The 24,981-nt window shown below is 33.2% G+C and overlaps 2 protein-coding genes across 2 annotated transcripts; one reads left to right on the top strand and one right to left on the bottom strand.

Annotated features, from left to right (window-relative positions):
• Positions 1-9,287: 9,287 nt before the first annotated feature.
• On the top strand, positions 9,288-12,231 carry HELRODRAFT_109225 (hypothetical protein; the record flags this gene model as incomplete). Its single annotated transcript, XM_009012965.1, has 3 exons — positions 9,288-9,864; positions 9,998-10,057; positions 11,241-12,231. 3 exons carry the CDS (start codon positions 9,288-9,290, stop codon positions 11,579-11,581), a joined length of 978 nt encoding a protein of 325 aa, XP_009011213.1. The 3' UTR covers positions 11,582-12,231.
• Positions 12,232-12,327: 96 nt separating this feature from the next.
• On the bottom strand, positions 12,328-18,425 carry HELRODRAFT_109229 (hypothetical protein; the record flags this gene model as incomplete). The annotated part of the gene is made up of 16 exons (XM_009012966.1): positions 12,328-12,528; positions 12,669-12,730; positions 12,993-13,080; positions 13,272-13,381; positions 13,527-13,588; positions 13,746-13,834; positions 14,198-14,280; positions 14,540-14,607; positions 14,798-14,846; positions 15,075-15,143; positions 16,327-16,413; positions 16,628-16,706; positions 17,071-17,150; positions 17,577-17,746; positions 17,999-18,178; positions 18,293-18,425. The coding sequence occupies 16 exons, from the start codon at positions 18,423-18,425 to the stop codon at positions 12,405-12,407; spliced, it is 1,533 nt and encodes a 510-aa protein (XP_009011214.1). The 3' UTR covers positions 12,328-12,404.
• Positions 18,426-24,981: the final 6,556 nt, after the last annotated feature.

Below are 24,981 nucleotides of genomic sequence, written 5' to 3' on the forward strand. Positions count from 1 at the left end.
CAAAGTTGTAATGTGTACTTGCATATCTTTATAGTACATAGTACTATAATGAAATAGAATGTAATTTGAAAGATCCATGATATCGCGTAATAGTACGCATAGCACTTGAGTACGCATTACGTATCAAGGTATGCGATGGTGCAAGAATAGTAACATGTGTATTATGTTTTTACTATAGTAGCAACACGTGTACTATAATTTTACCACTTTGTGATGAATTAACTAGAGAGAATGCATATTTTAGTTACGATTCCATGGAGAACCGTTTAATAAGTACAAAAGTATTGAGATTGTCGGTCATTTTTGCAAGACGAATTTCGGTATTGGAGTCAGCGGTACATTTTGTCATTTCAAATTTTGAGTATTGTTAACAACGAATGGAATCAGATCACATTACAATAGCAGCGCCAAGCACTTTGCTAACACTATAGCTTCATTTTTAAGTATGTGTGTGTGTTGTGTTGTGTGTCTATGTGTGTTCGTGTGTGTGAGTTTGATGGTATTCCCAAATAAGAATTTTTTCTTTTCACTGAAATCGTTGGCGGTATTTTCCATTAGATTACTTTCTACTAATAAGGAAAGTAGGGATTTATACTATGAGTAATTTTCATGTCCAGGTAGGTAGATCTCATTAATTATTATTACTATTATTATTATCATTATTATTATTGTTGTTGTTGTTGTTGTTGTTATTATAGTTTTATTAATACTTTTATTATTGAAATAGCTCTTTCATCATTATATACAGAATTGACGTAGTTAATCTATCAAACGGTGACTTGAAAGGGTATGATTTTATATAATTAATTCACTTTCTTGCTAATTAACTATTAACTAGTATCAAAGAACAGGAAAAGGAAGATGTGAATGAATGAATCGACTGAATGTTTTAACAAATTCATCATTTATTAACACTATGAATGGATGGATGAATTATTGAGAAAATGTCTTGAAAAAATGAACAAGACAGCCAGTACTTAAAAAATTTTCAAAAAATTTAAAATAAAAATACTAAAAAATAACAGAAATAATAATGTTATTATTCTTATTATTACTATTATTGATTTGTTTCGTTATAATAATTCATTTTTGACAAATGGTTAAAAAGTTAAAAAGCTGTTTGTTAGCTGCAAGCTACAACCTGCAACTATGTAATGGACGTAAAATATCGATACATACATCATCAATGCCTTCTTGGTAGAAAATAATTAAGTTATAATTATAGTTACTTCTATTATTATTATTGTCATAATTATTGTTACTTCTATTATTATTATTGTTATAATTATTGTTACTACAACAAATAAACAACAAAACAAATTGTTATATATAGTAGTACTAATAACAACGATAACACCAGAACAACCACCAACACACACAAACACACACATACATGCACACACACACACACACAGTAGTAATAACATTACAAACAATCAGCACCAACACACACACACACACAGACAGACAGAGTGCCCAACCTACAATTGTTATTTCATTCAAACACGATTTTTCTTTAGTTTTTTTCCCCTCACGTTTACCGTTGCAAATTTTTTTTTACTAATTTCCTGATACAATAGACAGCAGAATTCGTGTGTTAGTACCAATAACGTGATCAGGGTCGGATTGAAAATAGGGGTACTATCCAGAAGAAGGGGCTATAAAAAATAGGGCCTCTTCGAAAATTATTCCCTAACTTTAAAATGTTTTATTTGTTGGATACTTGTTAAAACTACTCTTTTTCATGGAGCTAACTGTTGAAAAATATGGAATAAACTAGTGAAGAAGGTCACCAATAAAATATCGTTCTCCGACTTTTTTTCTAAACGAGTTATGCCTTGTTAGTACTCAAAGTTGGAAATATTAGAAGTTTCCACTAAATAAATCGAACCTTCACTTAGTTATTCAAATAGCTAAGGACCTCTGTTAAAAAATTCAGAGCATCAACGTCCTTTTTAACCCAGGGCTTGCCCCTTTTAGGCCTAATGGTCTTTACTATGTATCTTCAATGTAGTCTTTGATGAGCTCCCTGCTTCTATCAAACAAATATACAAAGTCTTTCTTATCAACTGATCCGATGTCGCCTGTTTAAATGCAAGATTTCCAAATATTTTTTTTATTATCAAACGTGTAAACATAGTAAAAGTAGTATGTAGGTATCCAAAATAATATCAAAACGAAACGAGATTGTATTTATTCTATAAAACATAAAAATTTCATCGGCGTAGCTACCCTAAACTAAACTTTTAGCAGGAAAAAAGTTCAATGCTCGTATTCGCAAGCACCTCTAATTTCAAAATGGTGACAATAGCTAGGTTTTCAACGAGGTAAAGATTTTCATTTATTCTAAACTTCATAGATTGTTTACAGTTTAGGGGGAAAAGGTTTATTAGTCTGCCAAACCTGACCAAGCGACCATCATATTATGACGACGACGACGATGAGACCTCAACAAACAACAGCAAATGACATCAACATCAACAACAACACCCACGTCAACAAACAACACTAGTAATATCTACAACAACACTCACGTCAGCAGACAACAAATAATCATTAAACAAATTGAAACATTGAGACATAAAGCGTCAGTTAACAGACATCAAACTTATATTTTTATTGGGTTTAATGTCCTCAATAGTTTATAGAACTCTTCATTGCGTAAACATATCTCATAAAAGCAACAACAATAACAATGCTAATAAAAACAACAGCAACAATAAAAATAATAAAGCCTGAAATTTAATGTTTCCATAATAGTTAATTAAATAACAAATGTAACTGTTTATTTGTTTAACACACCACGGTAAAGCAAAAGACAATTTTGAAATAATGCAAGCCGGGTCCCATAACACCAATAGGGTTCCATGTCTGTTTACCGTTTATACTTGTATGTATGTGTGTCTATGTGTATTTGTCTGTGTATGTGTGTGTGTGAATGCATGTATGTACGTCTGTGTGCGTATGTGTGTGTATGTGTGTGTGTGTGTGTGTGTGTACATGCTCTTTGCCAGAATTTTATTTTTTTAAATAATAAAAATAACCACAACATTTATAACACTAGGAAGAATTGTTGTAGTAATAATGGTAGTTGTAGTAATTGTAGCAGAAGTAGTAATAGTAGCAGCAGCAGTAGTAGAAGTAGCAGCAGTAGTAGTAGAAGTAGTAGCAGCAGCAGTAGTAGTAGTAGAAGTAGTAGCAGCAGCAGTAGTAGAAGTAGCAGCAGTAGTAGTAGAAGTAGTAGCAGCAGTAGTAGCAGCAGTAGTAGCAGCAGTAGTAGTAGCAGTAGTAGCAGCAGTAGTAGCAGCAGTAGTAGTAAACTCAAAAATGACGAATGTGTGTAGGTAGGTGTATTGAGTGAAATTGAGTACAACGGTTTGCATTGCCTTTGTCGTCTGGACGTTATAATTATTTCGTTATTATTGTCATCAATGTTATTGTTATTATTATTAACATTATTATTAATGTTGTTGTTGTTGTTGTTGCTGTTGTTATTGATGACGTGTTTGTTACTATTTATAATGTCGCTATTATTATGATCAGAATCATGACCGCAACGAGTTCAATCACGTTCACGCGATTTTAATAATCGAAATTTTTAACAATGCTTTAATTAAATCATTTTTATTATTAATGCTGATGAAGTAAGTTTATTAATAATAATATTATTATTATTATTATATAATGTAATTGTTGTTGTTATCGTTGTTGTTGTTATACGTAGCGAAGACCTAAACAATAAACAAATGTATACCTGTAATGTATCGTTTCTCCGAGTCAATACCCTCTAAGAAATCAGAGCAACGTTCGGATTGTGAGACAAGCCACACCACGCCACTCCACACCACACTGATTTGGGCCACAACACACGACAACACCGCACTCCACACGACGCATGTTCACATGTAGACACAAGCGTCCATCGCATTATTTGTTGCGACATTTTTTTTTAGTTTCGCTTGGAGAGCATTCGACACCGGATACCTCGCAACTACAACGTGAGAAGTGGCAGTCGTGCCACCTTAGCTATCAGCTAACTGATTCGTTTTTTAGAGACATTATATAATGTTCTCATATATTTTAAACACATTTTCCCATAAAATAAATTCGATCAAACATGTGGTTTGTTAATTATGATGTTGTTGTTGTTGTTTGTTAGTCATGATGTTGTTGTTGTTTGTTGTTGTTTGATAATGATGATGAAGTTGTTGTTGTTGTTTGTTGTTGATGATGTTGTTGTTGTTTGTTGATGATGATGTTGTTGTTTGTTGATGATGTTGTTTGCTATTATTGCTGATGCAATTGATGACACTGATGCCACCATTCACCATCCTCATTATCATTTATGTAATTAAGTCATTGATACAGAATATAATTCATTTATAATCATAATTATCATTTTAATTTTTCAATTTTAATCGATTAATTGATTTAATTATAGCTAATTGTAGTGAGAGAGTCGATGAAAAACTCATCAACCCAATAACACTGATCGTTTCATTTCTTAAACTCTTATTTATAAATGAATATTTATTTAACATAACAATAATAATAATAATATTATTATTATTATTATTATTATTATTACTATTATATTATTATTATTACTAATATTATTAACAATGATGTTTTTCAAAGAAATCGTAGTACGAGTCTAAATCCGGTATTTTTAATTGCCCTCTAAATAAAGCTAACAAAGTTGATGTACACTGTTACAATATGCATGTGCAAGCATGTTTGTTGGCGTCTCGAAACTTTTTATATCAATAGCGTGTTTGTGTGTGTGTGTGTATGTGTGTTGTGTGTATGTGTGTTGTGTGTATGTATGTGATGTTTGTATGTATGTATGAATGCCTGTCTTTCTTTATTTTTTTCTCATATTTGTTTTAACGGTTTTTGACTAACTGCTTATTTGATAAAAAATGTTCACAACTAATTATGGCATTCAGCACAAGTTTATCTCTTGCGATCACCTAAATTTTAATTTAAAAAATCCGGAAAATAGTATCTGTGTATAACCTATATAATCGCGGCCATTGTCTCTACAAAATGAAAGCTTAATAACAATAATAATCATGAAAGAATTTTATCAAAAAAAGATAACATCAACGCTATTTATGTTAAGTTTATAACGAAAGACTAACTAACTAATATTACAACGAGCTATGATGTTTGCATGTATCATATTGGTGCGATTGTTCAGTTTATGGTGTTTGAATGATCACACACGTAGAAGTTTAATCGGGCTAACACGACGAACAGCGTTAACAATGCGAAAAAATATGGTCTTACAAGAGAATTCACCTAGTATTTCAAACGTTTCACGCACTTAAAACACTTCGCCCACATGGCATCAAATTATTCGACATCACAGAATCACTAATCATCTCACGCATCAAATATGCAACTCCTTCATGGTCTGGTTTCGCTACACAACAACAACTTCAACAACAACAATCCCTCATCAAAAAACTAATTCGCCTCAACTATCTACCTGCATCATATCCTACCGTCACTCAGATAGTCAACACACACCATACAAGACTGTTCAAGAAAGTGGAAAATAACAAAGCCACGTCATCCATCTCCTACTATCACTAATCCAAACTACAACACACAACCTTCGTCAAGGCAAGCGTAACTATCAAGTCGCCACTCAATTGCCATATCAGGATAAGGCCCTCATCCCAAGGCACCTTAAATATATTAGCACTCAATAAGACTTTGTCATTCACTCAATTTTGTTTATTTTTTTTTCTTTTCGATCACTTAATTTACTAAGTCATTAACTAGGCTATGAATTAATTATTTTATTTATTTGTTTTTTTAAACCGTTACTTAGTAAGTCCTTAACTAGTCAATTAATTATTTTATTTATTTGTTTTTTAAACCATTACTTTATTTGATTTTTCATTCTTTTCACATTTAAACATTTTTTTCTTCGTTGTCTGCTTTTCTTTATCATTTTATACTATTGCCTTGCAAGCTGTAACAGTTTCTGCGTTTATCAGATTCTGATTCTGATTTCTTAAAAAATAATTGAAAAAATTCAGTATATTTTATCATCTTTTATTAATCTGATTCTTTTTCTCTCTCTCCCTTCCCCCCCCCCTCTCCCCCCCTCTCTCTCTCTCGGTCGGTCTTTCTCTTTTCTACCATTTCTTTCTTGCTGTCTCTCTCTCTTTTGCTATCTCTGCCTCATTTTTCTTCATCTTTTATTCTCTTCATGTATGTTTGTTTATTTTTTTCATTATTTTTCTTCATTTTTGATTGATGCAAGAATTCTTTCTCTCTCTCTCTCTCTCTCTCTCTCTCTCTCTCATGCGCGTGTGTCACAGAAATTTAAGATCAGGCAAGTGAAGTGATGATCGATAATAAAATGTTACAATTAAACAATTGCTTCTTATATTGTTGTTACTCACCTTTTTTTAATTAGCTTACTAACTACCTACCTACCTACCTACACACACACACACACACACACACACACACACACACACACACACACACACACACACACATACATATACAAGATATAATAAGCGTATGTGCATATACATAGTGTAAAATAGTGTTAACAATAAATTGCCATACACATATAAATATATATATACATTCACATATATATTTATATATACAATAATTTATAATAACTTATTATGTATAGACTGTAGAGTGTATATATATATATATAATAACTCGAAACGTATAAAACTAGAAGAATCTGTCAGTCGATCAACATTATAACACAATCTCTTTGTTACTGTTAAACGAGCTATTGGTACTTGCATATGTGAGTTGTATTTGATAATATTAGTGATCTCATTGACTTCTAGGTGTTTTCAAAATCTAATTCATTTAGAAATTAAACATATTTTATTCGTTAGACTTTACAATTTATGTAGAAAGTAATAAAAATAACTACTCTCTAATTTTTCGAGATGTGTTCTCACAATTACGAGAGCTCTTTTGATTTTTCTGACAATTCGCACGCGTTTCGTCAGCAAAATAACAGCTGGCAGAGCAACTGTTCAAAGCAAAATTCTATTCCACCTTACGACATTTACCAAAACTTCAATTACTATCAAGAAGAAGAAACAGGCACCAACACGAATGCCTTCGTGTTTTCAGTTGTTCCGGTGGCGTCTGCAGTTGATTTCAATCCGGGGAAATGTTTCCCATCCACACTTCCACAGCATCAAACTTTACCAATAACAATTCCAACAACGACATCTCCGTCATATTTTAATATTTCGTCGCCAGGTGATTCAAACTACATTCCAACAGTAACAGCTGCTACGAAAGACATCAACAACATCAACATTACCAACAACAGCAACAACACCAACAACCTCTTTGATTCAGGTTTCTTCGAGCAGATATGCTCTAACGATGATTTTGATCAGTTCTGCCTTCTAAACAACCAACTCGACCATCACAACACTTTCTATTCCAACGACAACATTCTCGATCACATTAACAACATTAACGTCAACAACAACATTGTTAACAACAACATCAACGATAACACTTACAACAACAGCAACAGCTGCAACGCTAACAGCTGTTGTTTTTTTAGTGGCTGCAGCTTGAAGCTGAGTTGCGGTGGCTATGTTGAAAAAGCTCCAACAACGGAAACCAACAGCCATTGTATCAACAACCGTAATAACATCAACAGAGATCATATCCAACACACCAGCATTGCTAACAATCAACAGACAACAACACCAACAACATTTCAACAACAACAACAACATTACAGCAAGCAGTCCTTGTCGTCACCACCTGTTTGTTTTACCAATGAAAGTGACCAGGACTGTGGTTTGAGCAGTAGCGATATGTGGCTCGATAGCATTAAGAATAGCAATGCAATAATCGGCTCGGACAACAAAATTTACATCATCGTCAACAACAACAACACAAGCAATAACATCAATAACATTCACAATAATATCAACAACAACAACATCAATGATATTCATAACAACATCAATAACAACAACAACAATACGATCCACAATTGTAATCACAGCTTTCATAATAATAACATCAACAACATTAACAACAACATTAATAACAATAACTCGCCCTACAACTGTGACAGCACATGTACCAATTACATCAACAACATCTATTACAACAATAGCGTCAACGGCATTAACATAAATAACATCTACTACAACAACAACATCATCAACAACATCAACAACAACATCAGCCAAACTAACACCTACTATAGTCATAACATCAATGACATTAACAAACCAAAGGTCAACAACAATTACACCAATAGAAATAACACTAATGATAATGATAACAACAACAACAATAATAATAATAATAATAACAAAAATATTTTTGGAATTTCGTCGAGTGGTCTCAACAGCAACTTCAAATTTCACGCTGCATTCGGCAACAATACGAACACAAACAACAACATAAACAACAACACAAGCTACAACACAAACAACAACACAAACTACAACACAAACAACAACACAACCAACAACACAATTAACAATACAATCAACAACACAAACAATAACACAACCAACAACACAACCAACGACGTCAATAACGTGTCATGTCCTGACGTCATTGACCTCATTAACGGCAACAAAAACAACGACAACCCAGATATAAACACACGCAAAGTTGTCAAGAATATTAATGTTGCAGCTGGTAACATCAAAAACATAAATAGCAGCGACATAGGCAACAGCAACAACGTAAACAACCACAACTTCATGAACAACAACAACAACATAAATATCAACAACATAGACAACAATAACAACAACATAGACAACAATAACAACAACATAGACATCAATAACAACAACATAGACAACAATATCAACAGCATAGACAACAACAACAACAACATAGACAACAATAACAACATAGACAACAATAATGTTAACAACATCAACAACAGCATTTTGGTGAACACTCTTATAAGCAGTGCCTTCAATGACTTAAGTGACTTCAACGTCACCGATCAACGTCTTTCATCATCATCATCATCATTACCACAACTACCTTCACCGTCATCATCATCATCATCATCATTACCACCACCACCATCATCATCATCATCATCACCATCGTCGACATCAACAACAAAACGACTGAAACCTTATAAAAATATTAACAACTTTCACAAAATTATGAACGTCGCCGATGATGATGATGATGATGATGATGAAGTCGGTGATGATGATGATGATGATTTGAACTTTTTAATAAAAATAGTTGAAGAGGATGGCGAGTTAAACTACTCAAAAATGAACGATTATGGTGATGACGACGACGATGACGATGGCATTCATGATATATATAGCAACATTGTCAGGAAGATTAACAAATACTACCACATACACAACAACACACACGACAACACCCACAACAGCACACACAACAGCACACACAACAACAGCCGAAATAATAACAACTCTTCGTTTTTAAAAAACTCGGCAACAACAAATATATTAACTAAACATCACCAACAACATCAACAACAACAACTTCAACATTCTAAACATAGCCGACAACAGTCAAATCAACAACAACAACAACAACAAGATCCTCACATTCATCCTCCACATAATCAACTTCAAAACTTATACAACCACAAAACAACTAAAACTAATAACCTCATAAACTACGACGACATCAGCTGCAATGACGACCACAAATCAACCACGCCACTTCATTTTGACGGCGACACCTGGCCACTGATAATTCTAACTCCCAAATCGAAACAACCCCGAGCCACCCAGCCAGGCTGCTCTACTCTAAAATACGAGAGGAGAACCAAGCCTATGTTGAATGAACGACGGATTTACAAGTGTGACGAACCAAGTTAGATGCTTTGTTTATTCGTTCGTTCGTTCGTTTGTTCGTTCGTTCATTTAATTATTCATTTACTCATTCATTTATCTGTTCTTTTGTTCATTCATTCATTCATTTCGACGTTACTTTCAAACTGATTCAGATTGCTGGAAGGCATATACAAAAAGTTCGCATCTGAAATCACACAAAAGAGTTCATACAGGTTTGCTAATTCATCTGTTCATTTACTTGTTCATCCAATCATTCATCCAATCATTCATTCATTCGTTCGTTCGTTCATTCATTCATTCATTTATTCATTCATCCATTTGTTCCTTTATATATTTATTTTTATATTTACAATAATTATTTTCGTATTTACGTTCGTATGTTTATCTGTCTTCAGATGTTGATATTGATATTGTCATAATTTAATATGCTAATATTTGCATAATTATCTTCTTCAAATGAGTTAACGTGGTCAAATTGTATTCTGAGTGGATCGGATAAAAAAAATGTTCAAGTACCATTAGGTTTAACTTTCAATACGAATGTTTCGTTATTTCTAAAGCTATAATAACACATCACACACGCTCGCATGCACACGCACACACATATATATATATTGAGCTTAGACTAATAAATACAATTATTTATAAAGATCACTGCATTTTGCAGAAAACGCAGTGATCTTTATAAATAATTGTATATATATATATATATATATATATATATATATATAGAGAGAGAGAGAGAGAGAGAGAGAGAGAGAAGGGAAGGGAAAGAAAGAGAGAGAGAGAGAGAAAGAGATATTGATGTCTAAGCCAAATACAAATACTTCTTATGTTCTCAAACATAAAATCAAGCAGTTATACTCGAGACACACATACAATGAGTAACAAAAGTAATGCGTGTGTTTATGTTCGAATGACTTCTATTGTTACGTTATTACTGCTATTAACAATATTGTTATTGTTGTTACTGTTGTTACTGTTTACTGTTGCTGTCGTTATTGTTGGCCCACGCAGTTTATAAACAAACACACGAGTTTTATTCACACACAGACGCCTATAAGTTGTTGTTGTTGTGTGTGTGTGTGTGTGTGTGTGTGTGTGCGTGATTGAAAACAATAGGAATGTAGAGAAGTTTAATTTTCGGGATTTTTACATTACTACGCATGATGTTTTAGAAGATAGAACGATAAGTTTCAACCAATCATGATCAGAAAGCAAAAATTCAATCAACTGCATCTAATGACACGGCTGTGCTTGTTTTAGTCATAAAAACATCGACTGACTAACAATCAGAGAGTAACAGTATTACAAAACAACCATAACAGTCACAACCAGCCACAAACAACCACATCAGCCACAACTACCAACCACAACAAACCACACATTCAACAGGCGACCGACCCTACAAATGCCCACTGGCCAACTGCACTGAGACTTTCTCGAGATCAGACGAACTGACGAGACACAAGCGTAAACATTCCGGCATCAAGCCCTTCAAGTGCCACCTTTGCACGACAGCATTCGCCAGGTCGGACCATCTGACCCTGCACGTCGCCAGGCACGAGAAGAAACTGATGAAGATGAAGAAGAAGAAGATGATGATGATGGTGGAGGAGGAGGAGACAAAGACGATGACGTCAACGAGTAACGATGACGAAATGATGAGGATGAAGCGAAAAGATGAAAAAGATGATAATGTAAGGAGAACCGCAACTGAGCCATTGACCTTCTGATGATGCTTGAGGTGCTGTCGAAACTATTGATACATTCGAGTAACAATTTCTTCTGTAATGTGGGTGGGTAAACTCAACGCGACAAATTAAACACGATAAGTAAATAAATGTACACATAATTTTAAAATGAATGATCGTATGTTATGTATGCACGATAAACAATCGCCTGAATAAAACTGAAATAACAGTCTAATTCATTATCTCCGTTGCATGTCAACAATGTATGCTTTATTATGACATCATCGGTGTGTATTCAAGATCTTTTATGATAATTTTATTCATAAATATAGACACTCAGTTTCTATATCTATGGTTTTATGATTACTAACCACTTACTGCTGATATTGCAACTTCTATTTTGGAATCACTGCAAATAACTTCATTTATTGTCGACATTTTGAGATTTGATGAAATACGTTAAAGGCACCAAGTACTTTTTCTATTGAAAGGAAAATTGTCACCAACCTATTTAGTTATTCAATCGTTCATTTCATTTAAAAACTTACATACGCACATATAGAAACTTTTTGTCTATTTTATTCAACATTTGAAACACAGCGTGACATTATTTCCATTGAAATTCATTATATTACAAAGTGCAATTGTTATCTGACTTATAATTTTTTAGAAATTTATTTTAGGCATAACTGGCAAATAAAATTCTTTCAAAAAAAAAAAAATTTCATTCTCGATCATAACACAGGTGGCTTATAACGAAATTGTAAGAAGCAGAAAAAGCAAACAGGCACGCTTCAAACTGACATTTATTTAATTTTTCGAAACTACAGATATCAAAGAAGTGTCATGAAGTTATAAACAGCGTCTATTTTTCAAGCAAATATTGGTTATAGAGAGATCTGTCTTTCTCAGTTGCGAATTTCGGAATAAAATTGACGTGAACGATCTCATCGAATCCTTCAGATAGATCTGGCTCTTTAAATTTGGATCTGAAATTTGAATGAAATATGAATTTGGAATTGAAGAAGTTTAATCTGGAATAATGATAACTTTAATCTCAAACAGTTTATCGCAGTGCAAATCAGTAAATCCTGATTATCAAAACGATAAAATGAAAATTGATACTGACTTGAAAGAGTTGAATACCATTTCGTTGATCTGTTGGTGTTGTTTGTCTGTCATCTCTCGGAACTTTAAAATTTTTAAATGTTTCAAAGTTAATATACCTTGTCAATAGTGAATAAATGTTTAAAAACTGCAACAAATGAACGCATGCCACAATCATTTTTATAAGAATCATTGTTAGTGTGCGTCGGCAATACGATTTGATAACTATCACACTTCATATTACCGTTAAACGTAAAATTTAACTTCATATTCAAATCACTCAACGCCATTCTCAAATTCAAAAATGCCTCATTCATCATCACCGTCGTCATCATCGTCCACTTACTTTTTCATTGTGCCTCGAGTGTTCGAACGATGACGTCATAACGAAGCATCTGCATCTCACGTTCATCTGCCTTGCTACCTTCAAGTACCTGTGTGACGCGAATTTCGATCGACTTCAATCAACCAACTACCGATTCGACAAACAGACCCATTCAAAAAACTATGCGTGTATCCACCCATAAGTCGATTTTTTAATCATTTATCTATTAATCCATCCAATCCTCTATCCATCCATCTATTCATCCATCTATCCATCCGTAAAAGTAGCAAAGGGACTTACTTCTCCCTGCTTTCAACATCGGGATTGGTGTTATCCACAACGACCTTTTCCTTCATCTTCAATGCATCCTCACACTTCTTCACACACTTCTGCCAGGTACCTAATGTATCCTGGAGGTGGTGATGATGACGACGATGAAGATGACATAGTGGTGATGATGATGAAGATGACGTATTGGTGATGATGATGAAGTTGACGTCATCATAATGATGAAAATGATTGTATTTAAGGATGACGACAATGATGAACACCCACTCTGTTAATTCGTTGATAGCCAAGTGGAACCAAATACGTCTTCACGAAATAACTTTTACCAGCTGGCAAAGATATTAATTGCCAAATTTAAAAAATTACAACAACTATAAGTTTAATTAAAAAAAATAATAATATTATTATTATTAACAACAACGACAAAAAATGACATCAACTCAAAAAAAACAACAAACAGACAGCAAGTACACAACAACGACTAACAAGCAGGGCATCCAACCATCACAATGATCTGCAAGAGAAAAGAAGAATTGTAAAAAAAATCTTCAACAAAAAGCGTGAAAACAATAAAACTGATGGAAGCAGCAGAACCTACCTCAGGATCGCCAGTGGCCGGTAGCTTAACCTCTTTCTCAACAAACAGACTAGCATTTTCGTCCAGTTTTTGCTGTTTAAACCAATTAGTCAATCATTCAGTTAATCAATCATTCATTCATCCATTAATTAACTCATTTATTCATTCATTCAACTACAAATTAATCAATCAATCGCTGAATTAAAAATTTATTCAGTCATTTAATCTATGAAAAACCAACAATCCACCAATCAAGCTATTAATAATATTAACAATTACAACAAATATAAATATAATAAAAATAACAATTATTATTATTGACTATAATTAAATAATTAAATAAATAATAACTGGATTGAACTCAGGCAAAGTGAACTTGGCGGGTTTCTGGCCTATGAAATACTCATCCGGGGTTTGAAACTTCAGACCGTTGTTCATGGAGAACTTTTAAAATGTGATGAAGATCGACCAATAGCTTAATCATTGAATACTCACTTAATCATAGTCTTACCCTCGGCTAATCATCGCTTAATCATTGTTTAAATATCATTTTTAATCATTATTTAAATATCATTTTATCGCCAGATTATAACCAACCAATCATCCTCTAATAATTTCTTAAGCGTCTTTAAGATATCCTAATTTAATCATCAGTTAACCATCTCTTAACCACCAGTTAATTATTCATCACGTAATCACCTACCAATCTGTCGCTACAAGAGAAATCCTTTTTCTTTTTTGGCAGCCAGTCTTTCGGTCGACCTGCAGCGTCTGGTGGTGGTGGAGGTGGTGATGATGGTGGTGGTAAAAACTAACTGACAATGATGATGATGATGATAACGATGATGATGATGATAACGATGATGACGATGACGTCACCAAAAATACAAATTGAGTGCGAAGAGATGAGAAAAAAGATATTTATAAAACGTTATTGAGAGTTCAGAAGTGCGCCAATAACCTCCAACGAAGAAGCTCTCAGCCAAATTAATTTCAATGTTGTCATTGCTCTGTTTTAATTGTGAAATAGGTAAGTAGATAATTAAGTACGCATACGTACAAAACATACAAACAAAGAAAACATACAAACAAACAAACATACATACAAACAAACATACTTACACACACACACACACACAAACAAATAAAACGAACCGCTATGAATCAACCAACTAACCAACCATTAACTACTAATTAATCAATCAACCAACGACAGATGAATCATACTAAAAACCAACACCAATCAATCTTTTCCACATTCCATGGCAAGGTTTTCTGTAGAAACCAGTGCCTGTAGCAATATAAGCCTGAATGGTTCAATGCTTCAAATGTTATTAATCGCTATTTAATTATTATTATATTGCTATTAATTATCATTATGATATATTATTATATAAATATTTACAAGATATTATTAATAAATAAAGGCTATACGCTGTTATACTGGAAAATATATAAGTTGTGAAATGTAATTGAAATGCTATAGGATATCTCCACCATTCTTTAGAACAGCGGTTCTCAACCTGTGGTCCGCTTACATTTGCCTGGTGCTCCACGAGCAAAGTGTCAAGTGAAAGTTTTTTTTTTTAAATAAAAAGATGAACTCCACTCCGATTGAGTCTTTCGAGCATTACACCCCATTCGGATAAGCTATGCTCAACTGTGCAAGCTCAAGGCCCACACTAAAATTAAATGTAGCATTATTTCTAATGTACTTAGCACGTTAAAAAACCACCTGTTTATTAATATTCATTATTCATTGTTGCTAGCAAGTGACATTTGTTCATTGTAATGGATACAATTACAATTTGTTTCATATTTGACATAAAAATTGATGATACGCCAGATACGCCGTGAAGATACGCTGCATGCAAACATCAATGCAAAACGAACATTATACTTAAAAAAATTTATTAAAATATATAATAAATAATTTTAAATAACAATTTTAATACACCAATAGTCAAATGTGGTAGCTGTAGTTCTTTAAGTCCAATAGTTATACTAAGAACTATGTTATACCAACTATGTGTAATAGTTATACTAAGGACTATGTTATACCAACTATGTGTAATAGTTATACTAAGGACTATGTGATACCAACTATGTGTAATAGTTATACTAGGAACTATGTTATACCAACTATGTGTAATAGTTATACTAAGAACTATGTTATACCAACTATGTGTAATAGTTACGTCATCATATGAAATAATATATATATATATATATATATATATATAAATATATATATATATATATATATATAATTTCAAGTGCTCTAGTAGCAAAATTTTTAAAAGTGATCAGCGGTTGAGATACACATTTTTTAAAGAGGTCCTTGAATCTCAAAAGGTTGAGAAGTGCTGCTTTAGAACTTTTAAAATTATTGTTAATCACAATCAACGCTACCATCACCGTCATCATCACTGCCATCATCATCACCATCATCATCGTCATTATCATCATCATAATCATGATGAAACTTACTTGAACAGGTACGCCGAGCTGCTTAACAACCTTTTCCAATTTCTCTTTAAAATCTTTTGCTTCTATCTTTCCTCTTTTAATGCCCAACTACAATGCAAACGTTCGTAGAGTGTAAATATTAAATGACAGGGAGAGGAAGTTTGTGTGTGAATGTGTATATATTTCAATATTTGTTTGTGTGTGTTTCTACGCGTATGCGTGTGTGTGTGTGTGGGCCAAACTAGCGGCAACAAATGCTGTTGATATTATAATGAAATGGATATTAATCCTGGCTACTGGTCAGAATATATTTATTTGGAACCTGATTTGAAAACAGGGCAATCTTGTAACCATCCTGGTGGAGAGTTTCCAATTTTTTAGGAACATCATGAAATAAGAACCTGCAAAGTCGTCAGTTACTGTTTAAATTTATTTCAATGTTTGTATCGTAAAGAGTTAAAATGTTTGTATCATAAAAAAGTGAACATGTTTGTATCATAAAAGGTTGAATAAACATGTTTGTATCATAAAAGAGTGAACATAATTGTATTATAAAAGGATGAGCCTGTTTGTATCATAAAGAGTGAACGTGTTTGTACCATAAAGAGTGAACGTATTTGTATCATAAAGAGTGAACATGTTTGTATCATAAAGTGAAGGTGTTTGTATCATAAAGAGTGAACGTGTTTGTATCATAAAGAGTGAAAGTGTTTGTATCATAAAGAATGAACAACGTTTGCACATAAAAAAAAACGATTATCAAACTTCCAATCAAGCATGTTTTCTGGGTAAACCTTGCCTGATTTTGTTGTTATTACAGTGTCATCGAGGTCAAAGCCAGCAATCTGAAGAATTATTTAATTTTATTATTCATTTTGTTTTATTGACGTGAATTATTTAATTTGTTTGATTTATTTAATTCATTTGTTTCACTAAAGTGAATTATTTAATTTTATAATTCATTTGATTTACTAATGTGAGTTATTTAATTTTATTATAATTAGAAGTAATAATAATTCATTTCTTAAAATTGTGATTACATGACAACAGGTAATTAACAAAATTATTTACGGCTTTATGCAATCGGACAATTTCCATAAAATATTTTACTAAAACACAACACATGAAATAACAACAACTGCTTTAGAAGAGCAACAGCTGCTGCAACAACAGCTGCTCTCTCAGCAACAACAGCTGTTGCAGGCAGGAACAGCAGCAACAACAATGCAAAAAACCACACACAAACTACATAGAGATAAAAAAAAAATTACTTTAGCCCTAGAGACAAGTCCCTCTGAATGGTAGACCAAGAGATGGCCATCGTCCACCTCCTCCCAGAAAGCCTTCACAAGGGGTTGGAGTGCTTTACTACTAGTGTTAGCATCAGTGTCTGGGTCATCACTTTTGAATTTATTTTTGAGTCTTTTTTCATTTGCACTCCCTTGTATGTCATCGACTTCATCATCATCATCATCATTAATATTATTAGCATCACCATCATTGTTATGGGTGTCATCAGCATTATCATCATTTTTACAAGCATCATCATCTTCTGAGCTAATTTTAATTTTTTTCTTTGATGTAGAGGAGCCATCTGTCACAGTTGATTTTCTTTTACCAGTCCTACCATTGTTAATGCAACTTTCACTCGATTCACTCACAACATCACCATTTTCATCACAAGTGTCATCACCAGCAGTTTCAACTTTCAGTTCATATTTAAATCCATTTGTCTTCAGAGACAGCATATCCCCAGACTTCATGATGTATTTCCTGTTCTTCTTTAGTACTTCATCATTCAACTGAGCGAACTTGCCAACCAGTGAAACGACGACGTGGCCATCTTCGGAATCGCAGTCGGCAACCAACTCAACTGTCAGCGTTAACCACAAAGACGAAAATTTTTTTACATAAAAAATCGAAAAAAATTGAAATTTCTTTTTTCAGGTTCAGGATTAAAAATTAGAATTAAAAAAAAACACCTCACCTTGCTTTCTTGAAACTTTGGCATCAGTAATTTTAGTTAACCTATCACGTCCTAACGTTATTAATTCATTGTGGCTCAATGAGATGGGTTCGTGGTTAGCAGATGAAGAAATTAAACTAATCTTCCACTTCATTTGTAATACTGTATTTGTAAGAGACAATGAAAACAAACAAACACGTACAAAAGTAAAGTTAGCACTAAAAAATTTGAGATGGACTGAGTTTGGCAAAATTTTTATCGGTATTATATGCCGATACTGATCGGTTCTGTACTAAATATTTACTAAAAATTGTGAGAAAATTAATGGAAAACACTAAATTTTTACAATGAAGTACGTGTGCTAGAACTCCCAATAAAAATATTCAAAATTAAACTAAAAATGATTCATCAATAAGTGGTTTTATACTGCTAAATAGGCATTTTTAAATTGATTTCAATGGGATATAGGATGGTTTTGTAGCAGTTTATATGGCTAAGCAATTTCAAACAATATATATATATATAGAATACATTACTCACATCGTTCATTACATTGATTAAAAACTTATAACCTAACTGCTATACAGTTTCCAACAAATTATATTCAACATATATATGAACATTTCAATATGTTTTATAACAGCTTAACCATCCCCTACATTAGAAGCATCACCCATCATCATTGTTTCTCTACACAACAACTTTAAAACCCCACGTAGCACAGACTGAAAAAAATATACAACGTTTTGAAAAAAGGCTCGGTTATCTGCAAAACTGTTTTCAAGTTTTCAGACCAATATAACACTTGTAATTTGTGACGAATAAAATTGGAATTAGGAAAAAACAAATTCTAACGACAAATAAATTTGAATCAGCTGAATTAATTAGAATGCCGGCTTAAGTGAAGTGATGTAAGGTAAGGCAGAGGAATCTAAAAAAAAGTTCAGCCAAAAAAATCTTATTGATCTCGCGCCTAAGTGCCTGCAAAACAAAACAACCCTCTCGCTCCTGTAAGCTGCAAGCAACCATGACAACGACGACGACGACGACGATGATGGTAGTGAAGAAGATGATGATAGAAATGACGATAATGATGATGATGGGGTGAGGAAGAAGATGATAATGAAAATTATTGAAGATGGTGAAGATGATGAAAATGACGATGGTGAAGGTGGAGATGATGACGATGAACAGAAAAAAAGTATATCAAATGTTATCGATTGACGCGACGAGTTCTGTGAAGATGATGACGACGATGATCACGCAACTCGATAATGTTTACTTGTCTTTCCAAATCTTTTGATCGTCATAGAGATGTGATATATATATATATATATATATATATATATATATATATATATATATATATATATATATATACGTATATAATCATGTCTATATTTATTTATATAGCGCGAATTTCAAGCGTAAAGTCAATAGACGTGTGTACCCAACATGTGCAATGTACGTAATGAATGCATTCAAGATGATACGAGGTGGCATTGAAGAGAAAAAATTGCAACGGAAGACATGGATGACGCTTGAATTTTTTAATTTTTTTCCCGACTATCATATAAAATATTATTCCAATGACATTTCACTAAACTCGACTGTTAATTTTTTATTTATTACTAATAACCACTTAATTTTACAAAATAAAAAATGAAATAATACTATTAAGGAGGATATATAACGTACAAAATGTTCCCATTTAAGGTTCTACTGGTCCTGGCTTCTTTGCTCCAAACATCGTCAGCAGGTAAGAAAGGAAACTGATTCATCATTTGTAGCTGTAAATTTGTATTATCAATCATATATGTGTGTACGTATGTGAGTGTGTGTGAGTGAGTGAGTGAGTGAGTGAGTGAGTGAGTGTGTGTGTGTGTGTGTGTGTGTGTGTACGTGTATTTGCGCCAAATTTCAAGGTATAGGATATGTCAGTGTCTTAAAATACAATTATCGATTATGTTAACAAAAATATTATGTGAATTTCATATATGGATATGATACAATCAATATTAACCATTCACAACTCACAAAACAGGTATTTTTTGTTCATTTCCTACAAATTGGACTGGGATCTATTACGATGAGTACCATGGCTACAACAACAACAACAACAACATCAACAACATATTATACAAGAACAACAATAATAATAACATCAATAACAACAATAAAAATAACCATGATAACGATGAAGATGATGATGCTGACGGAGATGATGGTGATGACGTCAATTCAGCTTCGCCGGCAGATTACGAAAGTGACGTTGTAAAAAATTTAAATTTAAAATTAGCCGGGATCGGGTTTTCCCAAATAGATTCAAAGATAGGTCCCATCGTCCACGTGGGCCTTGATCACGTGTCCAATAAGGGGATCTGCCTTCAGAATTATGACGAATACTTCCTCTTTTTGAATAGGTTGCGGTGGTAGTTGATTGATTGATTGACTGACTGATTGATTGATTAATAGATTAACTAGTTGGTTGATTAACCGGTTGGTTGTTAGTTATTTGCATGTACATTATTATGATTGCATGCATCTCAAACAGACGGGAAACCTGTTATACGTGCAGTCACATAGAGCAGAAACACATGAACGTACTAATGTATAGAGACTGTTAGTTTTCCGTTAAAAAAATTTACATTTTGTAACATTCATCATCGGATTATCACAATCGTATTATCATCATCGTTCTTGTCATCATCGCTGTCAATATTCTCTTTTTGAACATCACCATCACCTCGTCGTTATCGCTACCACCACCATGCAGCTCCTTGCATCTCGGCCACCAGCTACAATAACGCAACTTCTCTTTGCTCTCTCATCAGAGATACTGCTCTTCGTTATGCTCTTGTTAGAGGTTATGATGATTACAATGACGATGATAACGACGATGAAGATGGTGTTGACGATGATGAATATGATGACGATGTTAAGAATTGATGATAACCTACAGTCAAATACATACCTACCCTCTGCCCATTCCGACGAGATATGATATTCACGTATACGGATCGAAACCTGGATTTTTGCAAAAACCTGGAATCCCGGCTTTCCGTGCATAGCAGCGGTCAGAAGTTTCAGTTTCACTTTCGACACTGCGTACAATGGACAGCGTACAACGAGAGAAGTGCGATAGATGTTATTTTTATTTTTGATGTTTTAATAATTATAATTAATGTTATGTTGTAAGTTGTTGATGGATCTTAAGATTTCATCATCATTTATCATCACCAACACCATCATCATCATCATCAGACATGAAGGCTGACTGCGTTGCTTACTGGCTTGAACACGGAGAAACAACTGCTATAGTTCGATTCCACAACTACAACAACAACAACAATTATAATAATAATAATAACTATAGACTAAAGAATAATAATTTCATAGCAAATACAACACCCGCCATATTCTCGAAAAAAAGACCAGAGAAGTTCTTGCAGTACGCTGCCGACCAACCAGTGGTCGGTTTCATATGCTTGGTTGGTTAGCGTCTAGTGCCACTGTGATTGTTCTTATTGTTATACAATACAATAACAATATACAATACCAACGTGTGTATAATAAAAATATAAGATGGTGAATATATAACAAAATGTACATATATCAATACGCTAATACCTTAAATACATAACCGATATAACACACAATGCAATACATTCAAAATACATACATACGCTATCGTACGCCTACAAATAAAATAATCCAAATTCAAAAACTCCAAATCCGACCATTAAAAATACAACTATTCAAACAACTAATACCCAAAATACAAAAGAAATACATCACGTACAATCTATAGAAAATATCGACAAATCTGACATCAAACGTCAGCCACATGTCGACCTCAGTAAGTTTGAATTGCGATAGCCTGTCGAATTCATTTGACGGCTCCTTAGTCCTTCAGCTGGTTCAAGGTACGTCTGCCTCTCGTGATGGTGCTTTTCTTTCTTATTATAAATTTTTATGTAATTTCATTTCAGTATTGGGTATTATTAGAGATTACGCCGTTAAGTTTTTCTCACAATGGTATGTTTTCGATTTAAGGGTGAATTTTATAATTTAAGGTTTGGAACTCTAAATTAACTCTGTAATTTTTTTAAATTATGGCAAAGATTTATTCAGATTTATAAAAAAAATTCTTCAAAATTTATTTAGAAATCACAAACTATCATTATAGAAGATTTATGTCATTTTGTTCACCAATACCTTAATATTGTTCTTTCAATTTTTAAAAAGTTCCATGAAAATAGTTTTCAAAAATAAACGATACTAGATATTATTGGATGTTAAATATTTAACCAGATAAAGTTAATTGGCCAATAAGTGATTGTTCCTTTCCTCATTGGTTGGCCAGGGCTGCTTGGAGAGATTTGATTGGTCACCAGTTCGTCAACCTGAGCCAATCAAATAAATTGAACATTTACAAAAAATCCCGTTTCGAAAGGGTTAAGAAAGAATTTACATGTATTGAATTGGTAGACGCATTTTTATTGGATGAAAGATTTGTTTATGCTGTTATCGCCAAACATGATTGGTGAATACAATTTGAATTTTAAATATTTAAATTTTTTTCCTCCAATCAAAAACAAGTATATAATTGCTTGGTTTTATCTTAGGAACACACAACTTCAGTGCTTGATAATTTGGAAACGATCCAACAATACAATCGTTATCAGAAACGGTTAACTATTTATTCATTCATTGATTCATGCATGCATTCATTCATTCATTCCTTCATCCGTTCATTCATTCATTCATTTGTTCATTCATTTACTCATTTTTCCATTATTTAATTTATACATACTTTTATAGGCATCCTAACCTTTAGATTGTGTTTTATCTTTTAATTAAATTTATACTTTTGTACTCAAATACATTTTTCAGTTGAACAAATTTACGGTTCAGTTCAACGTTTTTGGAGCCAACATCGTAAACATCCCTGATTTGCTTCAATTTTGGAATACAATTGTTTTCTTCTGCTTATTTTCCCTCATGTTTCTGCACAACGTATCGAGTTAATTTATGCGCTTTCAGTTTCAGTTTCACTTTTTAACTTTTTTTTATCGATAAACCTGTTTACCATTACTAAAACCAAACTTCAAAAATTGTTTTACGATCATTTTCCTGATCATCTGTTGTTAACAGTTAAAATGATTGGATAAAACAACACGCGCACACCACACACACGTTCACGCACACATACAAAAACACTCACATGCACACACACACACGTCCACACACACAAACAGGGAATACAGTTGAAAGAGGCTTGTATGAAGAATGCTTAGACGCAGAACATTACGACATTCGAGACCAACTTATATTTATAAGTATTTGATTCATGCGTCTTGAAATATAAATATTATTTGATATAAACATACTACATGCACACATACAAACGCATTATTTTGTTGATAGGGCACATCTGTAAAATATTTTTCTTATTTTGCCCATCCAAATGTAACCAAAAAATTGGTAAACTTTAATTTTTACCATTTGACAACGATTTCAAATCAATTTTACTTTATCATGGTGTCTTAAGCTGCGACATTGAATTGGTTGCCGACGATTTCAAATAATTTTTTTTAATTTCAATTGCATAAATAAGCTATAATAAATTAAAGTTGCTTAATTTCATGTGTGGTGGGACTTGTACTCAAAAAAAAAAAACACACACTCACAAACACACACACACACACCCTTGCAGACAACTATAGCAGACCAGTCGAATGCATGAAATCCGGTTTCTACCACACACCTCCCGTCTTCGATTGTGTACACAGAGTTGATGTGGCGTGCCTTTGGTCACATGTTCTTCATTTCGAACCTCTCTGCTACGGAACACTTTATCTGAGTGAGTGAGTGAGTGAGTGAGTGAGTGAGTGAGTGAGTGAGTCAGTCAGTCAGTCAGTCAGTCAGTTAGTCAGTCAGTCAGTCAGTCAGTCAGTCAGTCAGTCAGTCAGTCAGTCAGTCAGTCAGTCAGTCAGTCAGTCAATCAGTCATATACTACGTTTGCGGGTGTAATGATGGTTCAACCACATTTTTAAAACTAAATTATCTAATTTACCTAGAAAAAAGTCTGCACTGCATAGACCACTTGCTTGAAAATCATTACTATGGCAACAGCAACGATGCCGCTGATGATGGTGATGGTGGTGGAAACGAAGTGATGACGTACATATTGAAAGATCCAGCAACTGATCAATACTTCTGCTTCGTTAGTCCAATCTTGAATAATGACATCATCATTTGTCGAACGCGGTTGTGCTAATTTGTTACAATATTGTTATTATTCTTTTATAATATTATTATATTGTTTATTATTATTGTTGTTTTTTACTGTTATTAATATTACTGGTTATTATTATTCTCGTTGTTGTGAACTGGTACAGAAACTGCAGACTAACCCAGCTCAATTTACTATGTTACAACGAAAAAACTGCTATTACGATCATCAACAAAAACATCAACAACAACATCAACAACAACATCAACAACATCAACAACAACTACAACAACATCAACAACAACATCAGAAAACGACCGAATTTGAGAATGGTCCATTCTTGCAACGTTACCCTCTCATCAGGAACGGTAATTAATTGTTGCTCCAAACCTCGGAGGCATACAACTTTTTGACCCTTGCTAATAATTTTGAATTAGAGCAAATTGAAAATTGAAATTCCTCTTTGCCTCTC

The sequence above is a fragment of the Helobdella robusta genome (assembly GCF_000326865.2).
Source record: "Helobdella robusta unplaced genomic scaffold HELROscaffold_11, whole genome shotgun sequence".
In the NCBI taxonomy this organism is placed as follows: Eukaryota; Metazoa; Annelida; class Clitellata; order Rhynchobdellida; family Glossiphoniidae; genus Helobdella; species Helobdella robusta.